Genomic DNA, 24,326 nt, shown 5'->3' with positions numbered 1-24,326 from the left:
ATAATAAGGTTATACTGGCGAGTGGCGAGTCAGGTTGTCCATCCACGGAGACGATCCCGGCAACCGGCTACTGACTGTCCGATGGAGACGAGGTTAACACAAAACTAATATCTTTCAGATTACACTAATTACTCCGCGTACAATACGCGTAAAACATCCCGTCTGCCCGTGATCACGGGAGTATGTAGTTATTTAAAATAAAAAAATACGCGTAGTGCCTACCTACAATCCGAAAAATATTAGCTTTATTTACATGAATACTCGCGAATGTCTTCGACCTCATCGTGAGATGAGTTTTTTTTGTTCGACCAGTTGTTTACATGAAAGACAAATTAGATCAATTCCAGTTGTTAATTTTATTTCTTGATTTCTTGTCCAAAAAAACTTCAATGTCGTCAAACGAGGTCGCGTCACTGAAGGCGCAACGTGAACATTTTTCTTACGAAGCGATGGTAAACTGCGAAACTGCATCTCACAGTGAAACCATAGAAATAAATAAAAAACAAAGGAAAAACTTCAAATACAATAAAATCACGTGAATCAAAAGAACAATATAATACTATATTACCCCATAGACTAGAATAATTCCCGTTCGGAAACACCGAGCACGTAGCGACCTCTTTGTAACGAGACGTGAGATTGATTCTCGCTTTGTGACTCTGATTTATCGATGTTTTTTTTTTTTATAATTACAACACCTACGATTGTATAGAATAGTTGTTAAAAAAATATCTTGTTGAATCTTATATTGTGATGTAAATCCTAATTAATGTAACTTTAAGCTAAGTATGAGTTTTTTCACTACATACTAACCGTGTCACGTTTCTCATTCAATAATGTTTAATGCTATTATGTATGAATGACCATTAACGCACCGTATGTAGTTAGTCAAACGTGTGGTAATACGATTTCTAGTCGTATTTTTTTTTTATATTTTAAAATGTATCAATGGTAGCCATTTTCTTTAAAGTTGATGTAATTTTCGATATAAATAATATACATATATTAGGTAATAGAAAATTAAGTGTTTACTATAACAATGGTTTTTAAGCATTGAATATTTAAAAAAAAATATTTTTTTTTATGTTAACTCATTAAAACATTGCAAATTGTTATTGAACGGTTGTCTGTGGTCTGTTACGCGGACCTACCCACCTATCGTAAACATGACATGTGTAAAGCGTTGCATAGGAAATAGTATAATTGGTATAATAGAGATTTTTGTTGGATTTTTTTTTTATTTATTACCTACTCTTTTTTATATTTGCATCACACGTTGTATTTTTATTCATATAAAAGATTTCGTTATTCACTTCCCCTGCCAGGGTTCATATCAGGTTATAATGCTCCACCTAGCTGATGATGGAATTCTACTGCGACTGTCAACTTCTGATTCCTGAAGGAGTCGTTTTTTGGAATTTCCAAAAATCTCTATAATCAATACGTTTGTAATGACCTTACTCTTACACTTGTAAAACCTACAAACGATCTATTTGACAGTGAACCATCCAAAGATTAGCAAGACGAAGCAGCCGGTTAAACTTGACCAGCTAAAATTAATTTAAAATCTATATCTATATATAATGTAATATTTACTCAACATATCATAATTTCATTGCCAATTCCGTTGTGAAAAAAAAAATTAATGAAATAAAGAAATATATCGATAAACGTGAAGAAATAACAGCGTAATAATTTTTATCATCGCATAGACAATACAGCTGTACGTGACACGGAATAAATTGTCTATGGTTAGAGATAAAGTGTCAATGGCACTCGGAAGATCTGCCAGAGGGACGCGTTATGGCGTCGTAAAATGACACCGTGAACACCATTTAACTGAAACCTTATTGATAAACTCGATTAAATTAAATCTTTTGTATGTATACTGTAAGACCGTGGCCGATAATGTTGGCGGTGATAAAAAAAATATCTCGGCAGTTTACGTTTAGACTGTCGCCTGGAATTATAATGTAAATATAATAACTGTCTATTGTAATCTCTTGGACGTGTGTATGCAAATCTTCAGCTGAAATTATGTTGGTCAGAAAACTGATAAAAAAATCGATTATAATTGGACGTAAACATTTAAATCTTCGCCGGGAATATAGTATGTCGTTAAGAAAAAAATGAAAGAAAATTCACTTGTAGGTAATGTTGTTTAAAAAAAAAACTGACATAAAAATATCTTGGATGTATACAGACAAACCTTCGCTTTAAATTATCTCGTGACAAAAAAAATAAAGGCTTGTATTGAAATCACTTTCATGTAAACCTACATACATTCATGTAAAAAAAACCTCAACTAAATTGCCTATAAAAAAAAAAAAAACTCAAATAAGATCTCTTGGACCTATACATTTAAACCTTCGCCTTGAAGTAAGTAGGTACCTACATCTAGACAAAAAAAAAAAAAACAAAATCCATAAACTTGGTGCAACACAATAAATTACATAATTATAATATTTTACTTAATAAACACATTGTTAATGAGGACAGTATCAGTCATGTGTGATGTTTTACACAACGCGGACAACACTCAGCCCGACATAACATTACGCGGTCGCGTCTCATCCTATGGTCGAAACTAACTGACAGACCGACGGTTTAACTTGATTATAACAGTGTAGTTATAATATTAAAGATGTGTGACTTGTGGTAGGTAGTTTTAAAACTTGTATTCGTGGTACGGAGGATACGAGCATGAAGATAACCGGGAAAATTGGTAGGTTATATATACCTATATATATATATATTGTTTTTTTATACGATTTTTATTTTATGTTGTATATACATATATATATATATATTATATCTTAAATAATTTTGATTATATTTTGTTGATCGTCGCTGTGACCTTGTAACATATATAAATGCTGAGAACTAAATAAAAATGAGTTCAGACGCAAGTTCACATGACTCATGTATTGTTACACCTTATAAAACTGTGCCAAATTATTTGTTCTAAGTAGGCCGATTTTTATTAATATAACAATAATAAAATCGGCCAAGTCCGATTTCAGATGCAGGCACGAAGGTTCCGTATGATGTATTAAAAAAAAACATTTGTAAATATTTCTTTTATTCGTTGTTATATCAGGAATAGATTTTTTTTGGGTGAAAATTCAAACTTTCACGGTTCATAAGATAGATTCTGATGACAGACAGTCTAGCAGACTCAATAAAATGGTTCAATTCTATCGTACAAGTACGGAACCCTAAAACATGGAGCGTTAACATGAAAAGTACGAAGCGTTAATCAGTTTACTGATATCTAAGACTCGCGAGTGATCATTTAAATGAAAATAATATTTTTAGTATTTATTACGCGTTTTTCATTATCCTAAACTACATACTCCCGATGTTCCGGTTGCTTTGCAGCAACCGTGATCGCGGGCGTACGAGATGTGACCAAGTATTAACTTGTACCAAAAATGACGATTTCGCTGACGAGTTAGTAACCCGGATAATTTTTATTTGATGCTGGATTCCTTTGGGGAACGGTTGAAAGTAAACTTGGAACTATAAAAACATTGTTGTCACTTTGCCACGTTTTGTTGCACTGGAAAGACGGTAAACTATCGATTGCTATTTATTTTATCGATTATTGTCTTATTGAAGATTAGGTTTTTTTGAGATCGATTAAGTTTCAGCTCTAGCCGCGGTTTACGAGGTTACAATGTGACTATTACCAACGCAATTTCATGTGATTTACGTAAGGAAGGATTCCGGGAAACAGACATAGTATGATTGTGAATGGACCTGTATATGATTTAGTTTGTCGACAAGCTTTGCACGAGGTTTCTTCCGCTGTTTGTATTATTACATATATTATTATAAACTATAAATATGCTAGTAATAGTCCAATCAAAAAGGGTCCATCCGTTTAAGAGAATAGCCGTAACAAACAGACGTACAAAGCTATGTATGTAATTTATATAAATATATATTTATCAATATTCTCAATATATTCAAATAAATTTATTCAACATGACATCGGTTTACCGAACAAAAAATGTCGTGGTTAAAACTAACTAACAAGTGAATGTAACAGTTAAATTTGACAAACGGAGAGCTACAAATCAAACATCCCTCGATATATTTAATGTCCTAAGCTCCTCGCGTTGGGATCCCCCTACGCATTACAGGAAGTATCGCAGCAGTCTCACCGCCCAAAAAAATACATTGATCATTGATATTGATATATTTTAATTATTATTTTTAATTAAATAATATTTGTTTACTATAATATGAAAAATGTATTTTTACTTAATTACATCGAATTATTGGTTAGTCTTACCACGATTTGTTATCGTCAAACTGATCACGCAACGTCCGCAGTTCGCATACCTAAATCGATATGTGGAAATATGTGATTTTATAACAGGTGACTGTCCGTTTTGTTTGTTAGTGACCTGTGGTAAGGACGTCGAGATTAAGTCATGTATTTGTTTAAGGCACTATCTAAATATATATATATATAGTAGCCAACTTCGCAATCAAAACTGATTATCACAATATCACACCAGAAACCAGTTGAACGGTATAAAGACGTTGTTGGCTCAAGCTGGGACGGTAGCCATTTTGTCAGCAAACATACAAAATGGCCGTCTCACATTCCTGTCCTATTTGCATCACGTCGTGCCTCTAAAGAATTTTTTTTGTTTTTCAAATTTATTGGCCTCGAAGAAGCAAATCTTTTATGCCATTTCTAACGAGTATTGTATTATTATTATTTACCTACCTTTTAATTCATTATTATATGTAAGTGAAAAAAAATTGAAACGAAATATTGATATAAACTAACGATTAAATGTACTGTATACCTTAGTCCGCGCTAACTGTCTCAGTCGAGGATACCATCAGTTTGATGTTTTTAATAGCCATACATGTCGTTTTGTTCGGTTTAGTACTGAATAAGAACGTAACTTGAAAAAATCTAATTGTTAAAACATATTTTACGTTTAAACTACATATATACGTATTTTGTTATATTAATATATGTATGTCCGATTGTCATTATCTCCTAAACTACGGAATTTAAATAAAATAAGTGCTTAATGAGTGAGTAAAATTCCTTACTCGTTATTGCCTATAGGTACATTTAATACAGAATTGTTTGCTTTGGCACAATGTAATATTCCTAATACAAGTGTTACTGTCGACCTAAATACTTGAAGTTTAATAGTTGAACTATAAATGTAATGTAATTATACGACTAGCTCAGCCCCGCGGCTCGGTCCGCTCGGAGGGAAAGGAGTAATGTGATCTCAAAATAACAGCGGCGTTAAGCGACTGTTAGGACTCTACTGACTTGGTACGCTATACTAGGGCTATACCCCGGCGTTACTTTTGCTATAATAATGTTATTAGGATTTGTGAATGAAAAAAAGACGTTCTTTGAGGGATATTTTTTGTATAGAAGATAAATTATCTATGATTTATCCGTACCATAAGTTATCATACTAAAAACAGACAGTATTCAGTTTATTAATTGATATCATGTGAGGATGATTGTGAATTAAAAACTACAGATTCTCTGTATCGAGTATTTTTCTATTATATCACCAAAACATACGTATAGTTACGAGTTTATGCACACACCTAGGTACGTGACATTCGTGAAAAACAAAAACCATCCATAATTAGTAGCAACTATGCGAAAATTTTGTCCGGTAATCCCAGAAATATCGGTACGTGACACTAACAGTAATAACGTAACAAAACCGTAACGTTGACGTTAACTGCGTATCCGTGACTACCGGACGGATTCCTTACAATAATGACAAATAATCACTGGGCGGCCATTTTGTAAAGCCTAATAGATCGTTTTAGTGCGTGACATCTGATGGAGTTTTGAGTTCGTGCCTTTTTTTTGACCGATTTATTTTTATTGGTCTATTTTTATGTATATATATTTTTTTTCTCGTTTCACGGTTTCTGTTTGTACTATTTTTGATGGTAATGTCAATATAAAATTGTACGGGTTATGGCCGAGGTTGTAGCGTCTAATGGGAATGGTAAAAAAAAAACATTTATGAAAAAAATGCATAATTTTTGGGTGTGTAGTATAATATTTTATATGGTTATCTATGAAAGATATATTTTATTTTTTAAATTAATGTATTTCAAACACGTAGGTAAATGGAAAATTAAATGTTGCACGACGCAGTGAGGATTTGTAATCATTCACTTATACCTATAAGACTAAGTATGTTTGTTGCTTCTTCATGCAAAAACTGTCGTATAGATTTTGATGAAACGTTACGGTAATATAGATTATATATCAGAATGTGACATGGGATATGATTTATCCCGGGACTCCGTGTGATTACTTCAGAATCGAGTCATAACAGTCATCTAGTGCATGACGTGTGACACACCATACACGTCCCTTGCTGTTGGCCACACGTCTGTCCTTATAGCACTTTGTACATTTCTCTGAGCATAATTTAAAAGTAAACGCAGACGAAGTCGGAAGCAAGACCTAGTACAAAATTATATAAATTAACGATTCGCATAAAAAAACTAAACGCTAAGTTATTTTAAGTAAAATCAATTATACGATTAGTTAGTATGAAATGTATTGTCCTGTGAAACGAGAGCTCGTAAACACCGAGTAGGTATTGAACTGTTCTGTGAGTTAACTATGTTGGCGAGCACAGGTCCCCGAACGCACTAACAGAACAATCATAGCCAATCGTAATGGCCGCACTTAACTCGGGCTAAGGGTGTTACAGGAATGCGGACAATTATTGGAAAGTTATTGCTCTGTGGCCTTACCATTTGTTTGCACGGTCACACGGACGGTTTACGGTTAACGGTCTCCACGTATATCAACCTACACACGTGAGTGAAGAACTTCAAACTGTCCGTGTTGAGTACAATGACGTTTACTCAGCGTTAGCAAGGTTATCTCAATTGTGTCGTACGAAATTAAAATGTTTGAGAATTATTTACCATATAAACGGTTTACGATAATCATAAATACACTATCAAACTGTTAGTATCTCATATGAGTGTACTTTAAACGGACAGTATTGAGTTTGACGGTGCCAACTCATAATAAATTTAACAATTTAAAATGGTACGCTATTTATTTTAAGTAATCTCTAAAATCCTAAAATAATTCTGATTTGATTTTTTTTTTCTATATATTTCTTTTATACTATTAAATTTATTTCGTTTACGTAAAATTATATGTATATATATATATTTACAAAATCGCTCAAACAGCCACGTACCTGCATTTATTTTGGTAGAAGTCACGTTCTCGAACATAGTTGTGAGATGAGTGCGCCATGTTGCTAATAATGTAACATTGTACTCTATATTATATTACACGGTTAACATTATTATTGTTATATAGAAATAAATAAGGTTTCTCATAATACGTCGTGTTGGAATAGAATCCGCGAACAGCCTAACATCGCAATACTCTTAACAATTTAGAAATAGCGTATCTATTGTTTAAATAAAAAATTACTAAAGAATAATCCCAGCTGGGATGTGATCCCGCTGTTTGGGGAATGTTGTGTTGAAGTCACATTTACGACTGAGCTATAGTGCTCTTGGTAATATATATATATTTTTTTTAATTTAATATTCGTGTAAATAGTTTGAAGGTAACAAGGTTACTCAATACGGATATCCTTATTCTTTTTCTGACAGTCAGCTTATTTATTTATACACAATTCGACTGTACGTGTGTGTCGCTGAATATTAGACGGCTGGACCGATCTCAACGAATCTTGTATGCATTTTGTCGCTCCAGATGGCTTAGATTCGCAAATCAACCCGCAGATGGCGCTGCAGTCTGTGTCTAGGTTGTTTAAAATGAGAACCCTGGACGTGGGTTACTATATGTATTGTTTTAAAACATATTACATTACATATTTTAAAACTTAAACATGTTTAAAAAATTAGGTAACAATTTTAATTTGTTAACCTATCACAGACAGATAGTTTATGTGTTATGAGAAGAGAAATATTTGTATCTTTATAAGAGAATCTAGTCTACGTGTGTAGTTGTGACGTCACACGGTCATAGTTTATATGAAGAAGAAGTTTAAGAAGATATGTTTTATGTGAAACGTATGAGACATACATTACATTATATAAAACACACACACACACAACTCTACCATGTCTCCGACACACACACACACACATATAATACATCAATCCGTGAACACTCCTCAATGTGTGTGTCACTGAATGTTAAACACTAACGTTTATATTATAGTATTGAAAGTGAAGTAATCGATCAATTATAGAGTATCGGTAACTGAACAATATGTAGTATCTATATATATATATTTAAATGACTATTGTTTTTGGTGACAGATGTTCTGCGAGTTAATCTCGAGATTAACTAAACCGTCATCTGTAACTACTGTCACATTAAAAGTCTTCCTGTAAGCTGTGTTAACAAAAACTATATGATTTACCGTTTTTGTCTTTACTACGCGTTTTTGTGATTAACGAAAGTTATGGTGGTAACAGTTTTGTGCTATAAGGTCGGAATTTTTTGTGTTGTTTTATAATGTAGTAAGGATAATGGAATAAATAAGTCAGTATTCTACTGGTCTATGAAAGGTTGTAAGGTATTTTTATTTGAATAGCTAGCCTTAGAACCGTCTCTACGTGATGACTGTAAGGGTCTAGTAAGTACGGCTCTAGTTAAAAATTAAGTCTTTTGTACTCACTGATATCTTAAAAAAAATCGGATAAGGATAGGTTTATTAAAATACGTTACAGTAGCTGATGCCCGCGACTTTGTCCGCGATTTATATTTTGCTAGTTTTCGTATGTACAAGAAAACACACTGCTGAACACGTATCGTTTATATGAATGTCTGTTTGTTGAAGCTGTAGTAACTCCATACTGAATAGAGACGTCTCAGCGCTGTTCGTTGTATAAAGTCCTGGATCACAACGAATGTGACTCGTGCGGTGTCATAGAGACACAGGGACGAGTTGTATCGTGATGTGCATATATCGACAGATCTCTCTCTCTATATATACATATATATATAAATATATATACTAAAAATATCAAGAATAACTACAGCCAATTTCAATATTGAACATGAAATTTTCAACAATTATATTATTATGCAAAATATTCTATAAAAACAAAGACCTCCATTGTCAACAATATTTTCCCGCGCCCAACAATGACAACCCAATCGGGACCTGTCGCCATTCAGCCAAAGACAATATAGAACGTGGTGCTATACAAACTTTTTGAACATTATAAACCTTCTTGGTACAAAATAAGGATAATAATGCCAACGTGAGTAACGTATAATATATGATTTTGACACGCCGCTGCGAGAAATGTCCTTTTTAATTATATTTAGCGTGGGAAGAGATGCTTGTCACAATGGCGGATGTTATTTAGAATTTTAAGTATATTTTATCAAATTAGCGCTATTTAATGTAAATAGGCTTAGTAAGTTAGATATTATATATAATTTTTAACCTGTGCATATATCAACATAGAACATAAATCTCTTTGATATTAAGTTCATTTAAAAAAATATTCTTGCAATCTTACAGTAATAAACAAATTAGTTACATTATGTATTATCATATATACAATTCGTATTTTAATTAACTTGAATGCAAAATAAAACCTATTAAATCATAAATAAAAAAAATAAAAAGAGAATACTACAAGTCTACTACAAAACTACTACAACTCAACCATTGACCGGACATCCGAATCATGAATGACGCTACAGGTGTCAATGTAACAGAAAAAAAAAGACAAAAAAGACATCATTAAAACCTCCTTCGGACACGTGCGTCCGTCTTTGCGGCCAGAAACAATGGCTGTGGCGTGAAAAAAAAAAAAAAAAACAATAGACATTGACTTTGGCGCGTAAAAATTGACGTGTAAGCGTTCCCACGCGCAGCTCTAGTATCATGATGCATTCGATTATCGACTATATTACATAGGAATAAGGTTATATATAGCCTGTGTTTGTCTGTGTAGTAAATCCTACTGGCGTAAATGTTTAGCAGATTATCCAATTACTAGATTGGTTCTTGCTTTATGATTTATATATTATATTTTTATGTTAATATTAATGAAGATGTCTATGGGTTATTTATCGGCGTGTGTTATTAAAGTATATAGATCGTATAAGTATGTAAAGTTACATACATATTAAGAAATGTACTGAAATAAGTTTCTTTGTTTTACGTACGTAAAAAGATTTTAAGATTATATTGAATTGAAATTAAATTTTAATGTTTGTATTTTTAATGGCATTACGGATGTGCGTACATTGTACTTGAAACGTAGAAAAAAATATTCAAGCTAACACCTGAAATGGCTTACCGATTTTGATGTGAATTTCACTGGCGTATAGCTGATGTAATACGGACAAATTTAGATTTATCTTAAAAATTTCATCTATTTTTTATAAATAGTAGGTAGGTACTAAAACAGTGTTAGTTAAAATTATCACACGCATATATTTCCTTAATCTCATAAATACGTTCTTTTAGCAAACCCTTGTACTAACTCCTCGGTGTGATCTCGTGTATGTATTCATTAATTTGAAGTGTGGGCCACGGCTTCAGACCCTGGTGTCCCGGACTCCGGGGGCTGGGGCTCGAAGGTCGGGGGTCGGGGGTCGGAACACGTGCGTTAATCCATAGGATCCGGGCGCCCGCGGTGGTCCCATAGTTTATGCTGTGTTGTTTCTAACTTCATCCCCCGGATTTGATTGATACTTACGGAAGCAGGGGTTTTAAATCTAAGTTTGGAAGTAGGTATTCTCACTTACTGAGAGTCTTGTAGTTTGTAGTATTTTTATCGGGATTCGAAAATGAAGGCACCTCTTCATTTAAAGCTATCTATTTTTAATTTCAATTTAGTTACCAGCTCACTGTTTCTTGTAGATTTAAAAGCATTATAGATATATATTTGTTGATTTTTTTTACGGGGATTTTTATATTTAATTGTTAATGAAAATGTATACCACTAATTATTTTCCTAGTGAATTTTAATTACAATACACAAAATCAAAATTTTATTCAGTGTTTACTATAAGTTACTAGATACGAAGCGTTTCACGTTTCTCATTAAATAACCTACGTTAATATTATACGTGAAGATTTATGTATGAAAAACGTTCAACGATCCGTTTTTTAGTGACGCAAACTTGTGGTAGTCATACAGATGGTATTTAAACATTGCGACATACGAATTTATACCTGCAAGTTATTTTTTTTTTAATTCATTAGTTTACCTATTTATTTTGTTCGAAATCGTTGAGCCACAAAATATTATAAGGAATAAATAAACGAGTATATTTAATATAGGAATTGTTATTAAAAATATGTTAATTATATTTTGTCTTCAGATCTCTTTATGGGATCACCTATCCGACAGTGAGAGTCGCTTCAAAATCGGTCCATCCGTTACGGAGATTAACTGAAACAAACAGACGTGCGGAATTTGTTAGATTATTCCAATAAATTGTATTTTACCATTCGGTGTATAGCTATTAATTACTTTTATATAAGACATTCTAATTTAATTGTGTGTGTGTATGTGTGTGCGCACGTACATTACAATTAATAACAAAACATAACAAATGTCTATCATAACACACTGTATTGGGTTCCGTATGTATTTTTTTTGTGTCCGAATCTCCTTACAAGATGTGTGATATGCAAATCACTGTTCGATAGCTTCATGTCCATGCCCGCGCATAATAAACGCAGATGGTACTGTATCGTGTTACCGAGATATTGTTGCTATAAAGACACACAAACACACACACACACACACACATCGTCTCTAATGCGAAATCTATTGATTATTAAAATCACTCGCCAAACTCAATGCACCTATTTATGTTTAATGTGGAAGTTTAGATAAAATTATGTCTGACGAAAAAAAATTTATAAAACAAATCTCCCCTTATCTCGTCTCATCTCCATCTATCTACAATGATCTCGTATGAATATTTTGTTGTTCTTTTTTTCTTCCTCCTTGTCTATTTGTTTACAATAACTGTTACGTAACAATGGCTATGCGGGTGTCATTGTACAGGTAGGTGAAGCTGATTTCGACTAATGTACATAGGAAGCTGTTCAGTTGTCACCGGGACCTGTTCCGGGGTGGTGCGAATTTTTTGGCGATCTGACGGGCCATGTCCGAGATTTGATATTAATTTTTTTTTTCTCACACTTGTATATTAATTTTGTAAAAATGAAATATCCCTTGCGGCGTGCGTTGAATATTCGCGAGGATTTGGTTATGGCGTATCGTAAGTGTATTTTTTTTATCATTATTAGTATTGTTATTAGTGATATATAAAATTTTTCTTAAATGATTTTGGTTTGTCTGCACCGATTTCTATGTAATTCGCTCTACAGATAGATCGCGGATGGGATTCAGGTTTCGAGTCAATGTTCTCATTAGAGACTTACATTGGTTATAGTTTCTCAATATTCTAAGTATTTTTTTCAATGTCATATTCATCATTAATAAGTTACACATGCAGTAAGTATTTCTTTTAACTCTGTTGATAGAGCACGGTATTTATTATTCGATAATAAATATGAATAAGATTTATCAAATATATATGAAAGAATATCCATCATTAAGTTTTCATTATTTTTTTTTTATTTGATAGTTTTTTTTTTTTATAAATCATTGTATTTTTTTATTTGTTTTACTCATATTTACTCGTGCGCGTCATCACCATTTACTCATCGACCGCTACCGATCTATACGAAACATAAGTTACTCGCGTACCACAAACGGGGCCATATGTTAGAGATCTTAAGCCGCCAGCGCCATTTGTACGTATTAAAAGGGGAGATTTGGGGAAACGTATATGTTTTTTTTATTTATAGACGTAAGAAGACGATAATGTTTACGTATTTTTTTTTTTTAATAATTTTCAAAAATTTCTTCAACGTGACTCTCGTCTGCCCAAAAAAGTTATACACATGAATGTTGATTTTTGTTTATTGATACCTAACGTGTATTTTGACGTGACTTCGTTTGTAACTATCGCACTGTAGAGTTTCATCGAGATACGTTCAGTAGTTTTTGTTTGAAAGAGAAACAAACATGTATGCGTCCTCGCAAATTTTCGTTTTTATGCAGTCGGTAAGATAATGGATTATTTGACTTGTATTTCATATAAAAAAAATCTTACTAAAAAAAAATGTTTGAAGATTTTTTTTTGTAATCCAAACTAGACTGGTTCTGTATTGTTTGACCTATATAGTAATTAGGCTATAGATAGCAAGATACGTCTTCTTTTTCCTAATTCATAACTATTAAATGAGAAGAGAATTATCAAAATCGATACAGCATTGAGGAAGTTAAACAAACGAACATACAAAGACAATTTTTGAAGTCGGCTACCTAATCTTAATTTTTTTTTTACTAAACGCAATTACGGGAGTATAACGTAACGCGTGGTAGTATCGACGTAGCCATAATAAATAACTGTATGTTTACCACAAGTTTGTGTGACTACATACGGATGGTTTAACGTTTTTCATACATAAATCATCACGTAGTATTAACGTATTATTGAATGAGAAACGGGAAACGTTTAGTGTGTTGTTTTATACATACTGTTAACTGTCCTTGTTTAGTTTGACATGTTAAAATTACAAAAAAAAAACGCGAAATGACAGCTTTTAAACACAGCCAGGCAGATCACGAATGACCTTTTACAAACCTCCACTTATATATAACTCTCCTGTACGTGTGTGCCACACTGTACTGCTAAACGGCTGGACCGATTTGAATGAATCTTTTTGTATGCCTCCGCGTGTCGCCCCAGGTGGTTTAGATTCACAAACCGGCCCGGCAGATGGCGCTGTCTGTATCTAGGTTGTTTCAAACGAAAAGCCTTCAACGTAGGTTACTATATGTATTTTTTAACACACTATATGCCTATCTCTCTCAGCTGACGGGTTCACGGCCAAGAGTAGTACATATAAATATAAACACAAATCCCTCCCAATTAATTCTATAGCCATCTCTTCTCGGCTCCGATGTCGTTTTCCTGCCGCGAGGGTTTTTTCCGTCGCATCTTGAGATAGAATGCATAATAAAATGAGTCCTCTGATGACGGGATTTGCATCCCGGAGTGCATCAGGCGTGGAGCGGAGTCGTATGAAAGGAAAAAAAAATTCAACACTAGCTGGTGCCCGCGACTCTGTCCGCGATTTATATTTTGCTAGTTTTCGTATGCACAAGAAAACACAACTGAACACGTATCGTTTATATGAATGTGTGTTTGTTGACGCTGTAGTAACTCCATACTGAATGGAGACGTCTCAGCGCTGTTCGTTGTATGAAGTCCTGGATCACAACGAATGTGACTCGTGCGGTGTAATAGAGACACAGGGACGAGTTGTATCGTAATGTGAACACACCGACAGATCTATAAGTATTTTGATATAGATTACATGATTTTTAATTTGAATAGTAAATGTATGAGGCGTACTATAGTTGAACAATGTACCCTACATAGGTAATGTACCATACATAGAATTAATTGTACCTCTTTGAACCCACGCTGCACTCGAGGAAGTCTTGCTAACTAGACAATAAGTTGTTGAATAGAAAAATGTATTAACTTATTGATATTGAAATTAGTATTATAAAGATTTTAAAAGACAGGAACATAACGTGACACGTGAAAGACATTTGTATCTATAAAGATAAAGGGAACTGATTCAACGTGTGTAGTTGTGACGTAACACGGTTATAGTTTACATGAAAGAAGATATGTTTTATGTGAAATGTATGGGGCATACTTTACATTATATAACACAAACACACACACACTACCATGACTGTCACACAAACAGACAAAAGCATATATAATACATCAATCCGTGAACACTCCTGTCACGTCAATGTGTGTGTGTGTGTGTGTATCGCTGAATGTTAAACATAGTGATGTTTATATTATAATATCGAAAGTGAAAGATTTAATCAATTATAGAGTATCGATCTTTAAGTGATGAAGTTTCTAAGAAACGATCTTATAATTCTTAGCTTTTTCAAACATACAAAATCTAAGAAGAAAGATAAAATCTCAAATAAGTACGTAATAAATTTTCACCCCAACCAAAGGAATTAATTGTCCTCCTTCGGAATATGAATTCGGAGGACTCACTTGAGACTGAAAAAACTGACAACTTGATTGTTTGACAATTATTATTTGTTCGTCACTCTGCTATAAGCAACCTCCATAATTTCCAATTTAATCTATTGTTTAAATATATAAATTTTTGAAAACAGTTCAATTTTCGTCTTAACTTTACGTTTAACATCTTAACTACAATGTAAGGCACCGATGCTTGACAGATAGATGTTTGTCAAGGCTGTGTCGGTTAGCGTTGGACAGTCGCAAGCATTCTGACGATCATAGTTTTGCTAACAGTATAAACAAATGATGCAACTGAATTGTTTTTGGCAAACAGCCTGCCGCAAGGAATCTCCGCGGCCGCTCTCCCTCAACGCGGCCATCATGAAGGAGAAGAGCAAGAACGCGGCACGTTCGAGGAGGGAGAAGGAAAACGCTGAGTTCCTCGAACTAGCTAAACTGTTACCACTACCATCAGCCATCACCTCACAGCTGGACAAGGCCTCGGTGATACGGCTCACCACAAGTTACCTGAAGATGAGGCAGGTCTTCCCTGATGGTGAGTTTCAGTTGTAAATTCAAAGGGTTCAGAACAAATCTCACATCAATCAGACATTGAGCTCATATTTAGTTCAATTTAGAATCAAGAAATCATAATTTTCTTCCTTACATTTCTTAAATTGTAATCACATGAAGGTTTCTTTACAGTAACACCTTCGACCAGCTTACAGAAATACATATATATTACATAATGTATGTTTTCAAGACGCTGTGTATACATTGCAGGGGTTACGACAAAGTCATTTTAAAGTACAGGCGTGACAAATTTTACATACTAAAGGCGACTACCTTATAAATATTCATATTAATATCTAGGTTAGCAACATACATCTGGTTCAATAGTACTGTAAATATATCTAGGTCTGGGAGACGCCTGGGGCGCCGCCCCTCCTCCACCACAGCCCAGGGAACTCTCAATACGAGAGCTGGGATCCCATCTCCTGCAGACCCTCGATGGGTTTATATTCGTGGTGTCACCAGATGGAAAGATTATGTACATAAGTGAGACGGCGTCCGTTCATCTCGGACTTAGTCAGGTAATCACGAGACCTTATAGTATGTATATTTTCCTTTCCAATAAGGTAACGTAAGAAGTATATAATGCAAATAATTATATAAGTAACAAAACACAATACGTATGTATAATATTTAAATTCATTGCATCCGATTTAGTCGAATTAATTTGTAACCAACATATCATCTAAAAAAACATATACAACAAGCTCAAACAATCGTCCAAATACGATCTATTGGAATTGTGTGGTACGCACGCGTTCAATCCACAGTCTATATTAAGAATATTTATACCGCAGGTGGAATTGACCGGGAACTCTATATACGAGTACATCCACCAAGCTGATCACGAGGAGATGTCCGCGGTGCTCAGCCTACAGCATCCGCACACGTATGCTGGACCGCCGGCCGTTGGGTATGTATGTTTGTCTGATTGTTGTCAAGATTTAATAATGCCAAAACCGATGTCTCTTCAAACGGATATCACACACGTATTGTTTACCTTTATTTTAATACGACTGTATTGGAATCTGTTATAAAGGTTTAATGACTTATTGCAGAAAAAAAATTGTTTATATATATTGAGATTTTTATTTCATTAAAGTTATTAATGTTAAATGAAAGTAAAATTGAACTTTCGAGAAAACGATACAAGTCTACGCGTAACCGAAACACAAATTAGTACAAACAATTTTCTTCAGCTCAAGTCAATATATAAATATATCTCCAAATTAATTATCAGTGAAAAACTAGTTAATTTGTCTCTATGACGATTTATATACTTAAAAAAAATTTGCTTTGTAGGACTGATGTCTGAGATGCTCGCTTTTCCTTCAAATGTCAACTATGTTTTTCTGATGCAACTTTTTTTTTTATTATTTTTTATATCTCTACATGAACTCTCCCTTTCGGTTCCTTTACGATAACCGTGATCACGAAATCGAGATGAAGGTGTGTTTGAATTTTTTCGAAATTACTGATTGATTGATTGACATATAATCAATCAATCAATCAATAATTTCGAAAAGTCTTAACTGATTATCGATTCCTTCAGGTATCCTGTAGGTGGTACCTGGAGTCCCAACGTGGACGTGGAGTGTGAGAGAGCCTTCTTCATCAGGATGAAGTGCGTCCTCGCTAAGAGGAACGCTGGCCTCACCACGTCAGGGTATAAGGTAAGGAGTGTAGTTGTGAGAAGGAGTTTAAGAAGATATGTTTTATGTGAAATGTATGAGACATACATTACATTATATAAAACACACACACACGCACACACACAATACATCAATCCGTGAACACTCCTCCATGTGTGTGTGTCACTGAATGTTAAACACTAACGCTTATATTACAGTATTGAAAGTGAAGTAATCGATCAATTATAGTTAAAATAAAAGAAAACTATATGTTCAGTTATAAAAAAATAATAACAATATATAATAAAACTGAATACGTAAAGTTCTTAAATTGGCGATCAAACTTATAGTTTAACAGTTAAAAAACCTCGCTCGACACGTGCTAAGGATATAAAAATATTAATTACAATCCAAGCACCAAGGAACGTAACAATACAGTGATGTTTTAGAATATTTCTATAAAAAATCCTATTTATCTTTTGAGCTCGAGTTCGTTTCAACAGTATTTTTTAACTGGCAATCAGTCACGGAGGGTGACGGGGGTTGGGATCCAAATATGCGGGGGTCGTAAGATGTTTGGCGAGTCAATTAACCGACACAGAAGAAGGTGGTGTAGGGATTTTTTTCATGTTACCCTAACACAATCCTTATATCACTGGTAGTTAAGTTAATCGTGTTCAGCTTGATATTAAATTAATTCCATACAAGCAAGTCCGAGGTGTTATTTTAAAAGGTCAGGTTATGTGATTTTGATTTCATACTTATTGGTTGTCAGATAGAATCGAACCTTGTACCTCCGGGATGTAATGTCTTGTTGCTTTTTCAACTGAGCTATAGTGTATTGACACGAGTTGAAAATAAATAATGTTATTTAAGTTTAGATAAACATTAAAAACACTTTAGTTCCGCATTTGCCCCGGGTCACTGTTACAAGTCAATCCTTATAACATCGGCTATCTGCCATTAAAAGTCCTGTAAAAATCGGTCCAGCCATTTCATAGTTTATCCGGAACAAACGGACGGGCATTCATTAACATGTATAGACTATAAGTATATACACAGTGACAAGTCCAGACAACTGAATGTCATCCACCAGGTCATCCACTGTTCTGGATACCTCCGCGCCCGCCGCTTCGGCGACGGCACGGCTCCTCTCGGGCTGGTCGCCGTCGGCCACTCCCTCCCGCCGTCAGCCGTCACCGAGCTGAAGCTCCACTCCAACATGTTCATGTTCCGCGCCTCGCTGGACATGAGGCTCATCTTCCTGGACGCCAGGTGAGTGCAGCAGTCGCGGAGTGATGAGACCACGGACGGACATTGAAGCTCTCTTATCACGTCTACAAGTGTACAAAGTTTCATCGCTGACGGTTTATGCGACTAGCTCAGCCCCGCGGCTCGGTCCGCTCGGAGGGAAAGGAGTAATGTGATCTCAAAATAACAGCGGCGTTAAGCGACTGTTAGGACTCTACTAACTCGGTACGCTATACTAGGGCTATACCCCGGCGTTACACGGAGTTTATTGATATAGCCTCCGGCAGTCTGATGTCTGAGCTATAATAAGGGAAAGTTACACCAAAATGCGTTCAGCAATTCACGCGTGCGAGTATAACAAGCGGTTGTTCTTGAAAATTTCAATACAAAATTTAAAACAAAGCCAATCTTTTATAGGATAGGTTTTAACGAGCGCTGACCGCGACGTATACATATATATATGTTATTCGTGTTTTTAATAAGGCAGAACGGCGCGAGACGAAGTGATTTAACACTAGTGATGTGACTACACTTATCGATAGTTTGCATATATGAAGTGTCGATAACGAATGTTGAACTCGCAATTTTTTTTTATATATATTTTTAAACAGATAGCGGTGTGGATGTATAGCTTATGTTTTATATGAATATCGATAAGATGACATCACTATTCGTGTGTATCGTCGCGACACTGGCCAATAATATTTATATGTTCCGAGAAACGTATCGCTCGGGAACAATACCGGGCCTTTGAGTTTCCAATGGACTCTGTTGTGGAGATTTTATTTCGTCTTAAAAACCCATAGCGAATACCGCCACTTTGCTCGCTAAATATATATATATATATTATATATAACAAACTCCCTCGCCGCGTCTGTCTGTTTGTTCGCGATAAACGGAAAAACTACCGCACCGATTATCAAACAGTTATCACCACTCGATAGCGTGATTATCGAGGAAGGTTTTAGTATGTAATATACTTGTACTTATATATAATGTAGATTTTGAAATAAAAAAATGTCAATAAAATGCAGGACAAAGTCAGCGTTTTTGTTTATAGCGATTGCCTAACACGAGTCGTCGGCGGGAAATACTGTCGTTCAGTCGTAACAGAGCTTTACTATGCGAAAATGTAGGTTACGCGTTTATATGAATTGCGAGTCGTAACTACATACGGAGCGTCAATAGTTTTGATAAATCTACACGCACCTATAGTATAAACGTAGGTTATTGAATGGGAAACGCGATACTATTCGTATTTCGTGTGCAATACGAACTTGTGGCAATTATTATAATCTCGCCGCGTTCAGTGTAACATATGTAGGTAGGTATATCAAAAGTCCGAAACGCCATACTGACAGTAACATCGTTTTAGATTATAAACACTTAAAACTGATAGTAAGATTATTTTCAATATGTATTTACAAAGTAAAATTTTATTTTATTTAGTAACTCGCTGTACCTAATCAGTTTCGGTAAGGCAATTTTTTTAAAATCACCCGACTTTGCTCGCCTGGACAATGATTTAGTTTTGAGTGTAAAGAATAATGTAGCTATGTTAGATAAAACACAGGATACTAGTGTTATAACCCGGAACTACGCGTTGTAATGCACAGAATGTAATTTGTTTGTATCCTAACCTTGAGCTGTACTAATGAAAGGTTACATCGAAATCAGTTTAGTAAATCTTTAGCAATATGCAAAAATTTTGCTATAATAATTTTGGTAGGTAGTTTTCGACAAAAAGTACAAAATTATTATCTATTTCAATATATAAAGCAAGGTCACCAATAAATATATAAATAAAATTTGCCAGAAAATCCTCAATAAGTTGATGAGATATGAGCTGACGTACGGACAAAGGAATAACGTCACCTCGTTATTTGCATGTCGGTATAAACTAGCTGCGTATCATGTGACGCCAGGTGTTCGGGCGTCTATGGCGTATTCTATCTAACTATCCAGTTTGGGCACCGACGAGGAATGCTCCTCAACTCCTACTAAGCTAACTACGTAACACGTAGAATACGTAGAGATTTACGTGAACTAGAACGACTGACGTCCAAACTTTTCGTATCTAGTACGACTCGATTTTAGTTATGGCTCTGTGTGACCGTTTGTTGTTCGTTCGCTATAAAACTACTGAATTAATTTTGATGACACGTTACGGTAATAAAGATAATATAGCAGAATGTGACATGGGATATGATTTATCCCGGGACTCCGTGTGGTTACTTCAGGATCGAGTCACAACAGTCGTCTAGTGCATGACGTGTGACACACACCATACACGTCCCTTGCTGTTGGCCAACGCGTCTGTTCTTATAGCACTTTGTACATTTGTCCCTGAGCATGATTTAAAAGTACACGACGAAGTCGGATGCAAGAACTAGTTAATATTGAAATAAAGATAATAATTGAATTATATATATATATATATATTGATTATTTATCAAACAGCCTTATTATCGTTTCGGTCACGTGTCAGTGCATGTGTCGTTCCCCGCTCCGCGCGCCGGCCCGGCGACCGTTCGTCTGCTCAGCGTTTCGTTTGTCCTCGAGGTCTGCTCGAGGAAGTGACTTCGTTGGCAGAATTTAAGAAGCGATTATTTGACACTGCTTGACCGATTCTGACGCGACTTTCGCTTGGTTATAGGCGATGCGAGCGATCTAGGCTGAGCCTATGTTTATTTTTGCTGACACGTTTAATATTAAAAAAATATCTGTTTCGAGCCTGCATAGTGGTAAAAAAAATGGTGAATGTAAACAAATTGTATAGTAATTTGAAATTTAATTGTTGACGAAACGAGCAGAAAAAGAAAGGCGTCGCGTGTGATTTTTTAACAAACACACTCGACTGAAACCATTAGCGAGTAATTGGTTGGCGCGGCGTGTCTGATGTCACCCCGCCTGTTGACCGAGCGGAGCACCCTCGCGAGCACAGCCTGGCGCTGGACCGGGCTTAGTGTGCGGGTTCAACCGAATGAAGAGTTTTACTTAGATTACTTAAGTTATAAGCACTTGATTTTATTATAAACGTACATATATTGTGTGATAGGTTATAAAATGATATCAGACCGAGTCTCTCCGTGTTGTATCTGTCTGTCAGTGGAAGTCGTATTAGAATCGGTGCAGTCGATCTAAAGATTATCGGGAAGTAAAAGACAAACAGGCAAAAAAAGATACACTTTTGATATGCATTTATATATATAACATGTTTATTTTAAGCGAAGTCAGGGGATTTGTATAAGCGAACCATATCTCCTTACTACTGTATGTCACAGGGTGGCGTCTCTCACCGGCTACGAGCCTCAGGACCTCATCGAGAAGACCCTGTACCACTACATCCACGGCACGGACGTGCTGCACATGAGATACTCGCACTGCACGCGTGAGTACCAGAGAGAGAGAGAGAGAGAGAGAGAGGGAGAGAGAGAAGGATAGGTTGCGTTAATGAGCCGTGTGTTCCGCAGTGCTGACCAAGGGCCAGGTGACGTCGCGCTACTACCGCTTCCTGACCAAGTCCGGCGGCTGGGTGTGGATGCAGAGCTACGCCACCATCGTGCACAACTCCCGGTCCTCGCGCCCGCACTGCATCGTGTCCGTCAACTACGTGCTCAGGTGGGTCCCGGCTCGCTCTCACTAGGGAGGCGGTGAGCGCGAGGTCTGATGTGTGGTGCCCGTTACAGCGACGTGGAGGAGAAGAACCTCGTCCTCAACATAGAGCAGGGCCCGCCCAAGGCGAGCCCCGAGCCGCAGCCGCCCGCCGCCAAGGCGCCGCACCCCGTGGGCGAGGACTTCGGCGACGGCTACGGCTATCCCGAGTACAGCCTGCCGGTCATACCCTCGTACGACGCGCACGAGGACTACCAGAACGGCTACCAGGAGATGTTCTACGAGAACTACGCGGAACCGGAGGTGGTCAACTACGTCTACCCTCAGAACCAGCGGCCGTTCTCGGCGAGCTCGTCCTCCTGCAGCTCGGTGGAGAGCTCGGAGGTCAACCAGTACAACTACACCAACCTCATCTCGTTCTACGGACACGGCGCCCAGGGCCAGAGGCAGGCGGAGGGCTTCAGCAGCTTCGCCAAGAACCCGAGCGCCGCGCCGGACGGGTTCGCCGGCGTCATCGTGGACAACACGCAGTTCCACAGCAACGAGTACGTGCACTGACGGCCGGCGGCGGCCGAGCGGTGCCGGAGCGAGCGGGGACAGCGCGGAGGATAGCTTGTGGAGATGGAGTGTCTGAGGGCGAAGGTCAAGACAGACTCACACGCGCAAGGTCAGGTCGGTGGGAAGTGGACGGATAGCGGACGCGCCCTGACCCGCCTCACGAGAGGGTTCAGTGACTCACTCCAGACTGTCCGTATTTAGTGCGACACGCTAACTCGCGGTTAGGATAGTGATATAATTTGGCTCGTCGAATTTTATATTTTAAATTTATATGATTTTATATACATATATATATATCTACGTGTGTTCGTTCGTCGTGAGCCGCTGTAACCTAGCTCACACTGTCTCTAGGCGTCTGCCAAATATCAAATTAGCGACAATAATAGTGTATTCATAGCTTTAGACTTGTATAATCTGTAAATAAGATAGCGGAGGAGAGGAAACAGTATTAATGAACAAATAAATTAATTAGTCTAAGTTACTCCTTTTACAATCTGTGCCGAGTCTCGCGGCGCCCCCCTCCCCCCTCCCTGTCGTGTCGCGACAGTCCGGTCGCGTGTAGGTCGTGTGAGTGTCGCGGGGAGCCGCTGTGATAATACAGACATATTATTTATGATAAATAAACAAGTTTACATCAAGCGAGCAGTTTCATTTGTCATGCGTTTGTCTGTTTTGGAGATATTGTTCTCGGTGCATGCTCATGGACATACATGCATACATTTTTTTTTCTTTTATCACGTTTCGGGTCAAAGTTTAATTCTAATGGCCTTTAAGTAAGTATTAAAAAATATCTCTATATAATGAATATAAACATATTTCTGCAAAAGGGAAATCAGTTATCATCTCGTTAGTTTTTGTAACCGGTTTGTGTTATGATCAGCCCTGCCCTCTGTCGTCGAGAAGCATAAGACTTTGGAGTAAACTCACCAACAGATGTCGCTTAACTGAGAGTGCATTATGCTCTGCCTCATCAATATCGAATTTTAACAGCTTGCTGAGGTTGAAATTATGTAAATATAATAAATATTAAGAATTAATATCAAACAGCAATATTTAAAAGGCAATTAAGTCCCGTAATACAGAATTGTTACCGAGACCAAAGATAGATGGCGTTATTTAGAAACTTCCATGTTTTCCAAGTCTATTTTAAGATTTTTTTATCCTAACGACTGTTAGAATTTTGTTTTGACAGAAATAATATGATTTGAATTTGTTCTGCTACAAATAAAGCTGAAATTATCAAATTTATTGAAATTTAATTAATTTTAGACTTCATCGTAAAGAAATCGTAATCAAATCTAAGAAAAAAAACTACATTTTCTTGAAATTAATAAATTATGCGTTCTTACTGGCTGTAACGAGAAAAATCAAGAGCTGTCCACTCAGACAAGACCTAATTAAAATGACTTTAAAACCTCTATATGACTAAAAATATTACTATAGTTTTTTAACAGCTCACTATCACATGGAATATATAACAACAACAAAGTTTTAATTAATATAAACCATAAGAAAATCTTTTAATATTCATCATCATCATCATCAGC

The 24,326-nt window shown here is 36.1% G+C and overlaps 1 protein-coding gene across 1 annotated transcript in view; it reads left to right on the top strand.

Moving 5' to 3' along the window:
• Nucleotides 1-23,406, top strand: part of LOC116776942 (protein single-minded) — a 34,360-nt gene extending 10,954 nt beyond the window's left edge. Inside the window, exons 2-9 of the mRNA XM_032670250.2 lie at nucleotides 15,486-15,707; nucleotides 16,070-16,245; nucleotides 16,522-16,637; nucleotides 17,277-17,397; nucleotides 18,452-18,630; nucleotides 21,891-21,997; nucleotides 22,080-22,227; nucleotides 22,296-23,406. Coding sequence (XP_032526141.2) covers nucleotides 15,533-15,707; nucleotides 16,070-16,245; nucleotides 16,522-16,637; nucleotides 17,277-17,397; nucleotides 18,452-18,630; nucleotides 21,891-21,997; nucleotides 22,080-22,227; nucleotides 22,296-22,779 — 1,506 coding nt within the window. The 5' untranslated portion in view covers nucleotides 15,486-15,532 and the 3' untranslated portion in view covers nucleotides 22,780-23,406. The remainder of the gene's footprint in view (nucleotides 1-15,485; nucleotides 15,708-16,069; nucleotides 16,246-16,521; nucleotides 16,638-17,276; nucleotides 17,398-18,451; nucleotides 18,631-21,890; nucleotides 21,998-22,079; nucleotides 22,228-22,295) is intronic.
• The last annotated feature ends 920 nt before the right edge of the window (nucleotides 23,407-24,326 follow it).

This window comes from Danaus plexippus, assembly GCF_018135715.1.
Source record: "Danaus plexippus chromosome 29 unlocalized genomic scaffold, MEX_DaPlex mxdp_36, whole genome shotgun sequence".
In the NCBI taxonomy this organism is placed as follows: domain Eukaryota; kingdom Metazoa; phylum Arthropoda; class Insecta; order Lepidoptera; family Nymphalidae; genus Danaus; species Danaus plexippus.
The sequence above is the reverse complement of the archived record's forward strand: the minus strand, read 5'-3'. Positions and strand labels throughout refer to the sequence as shown.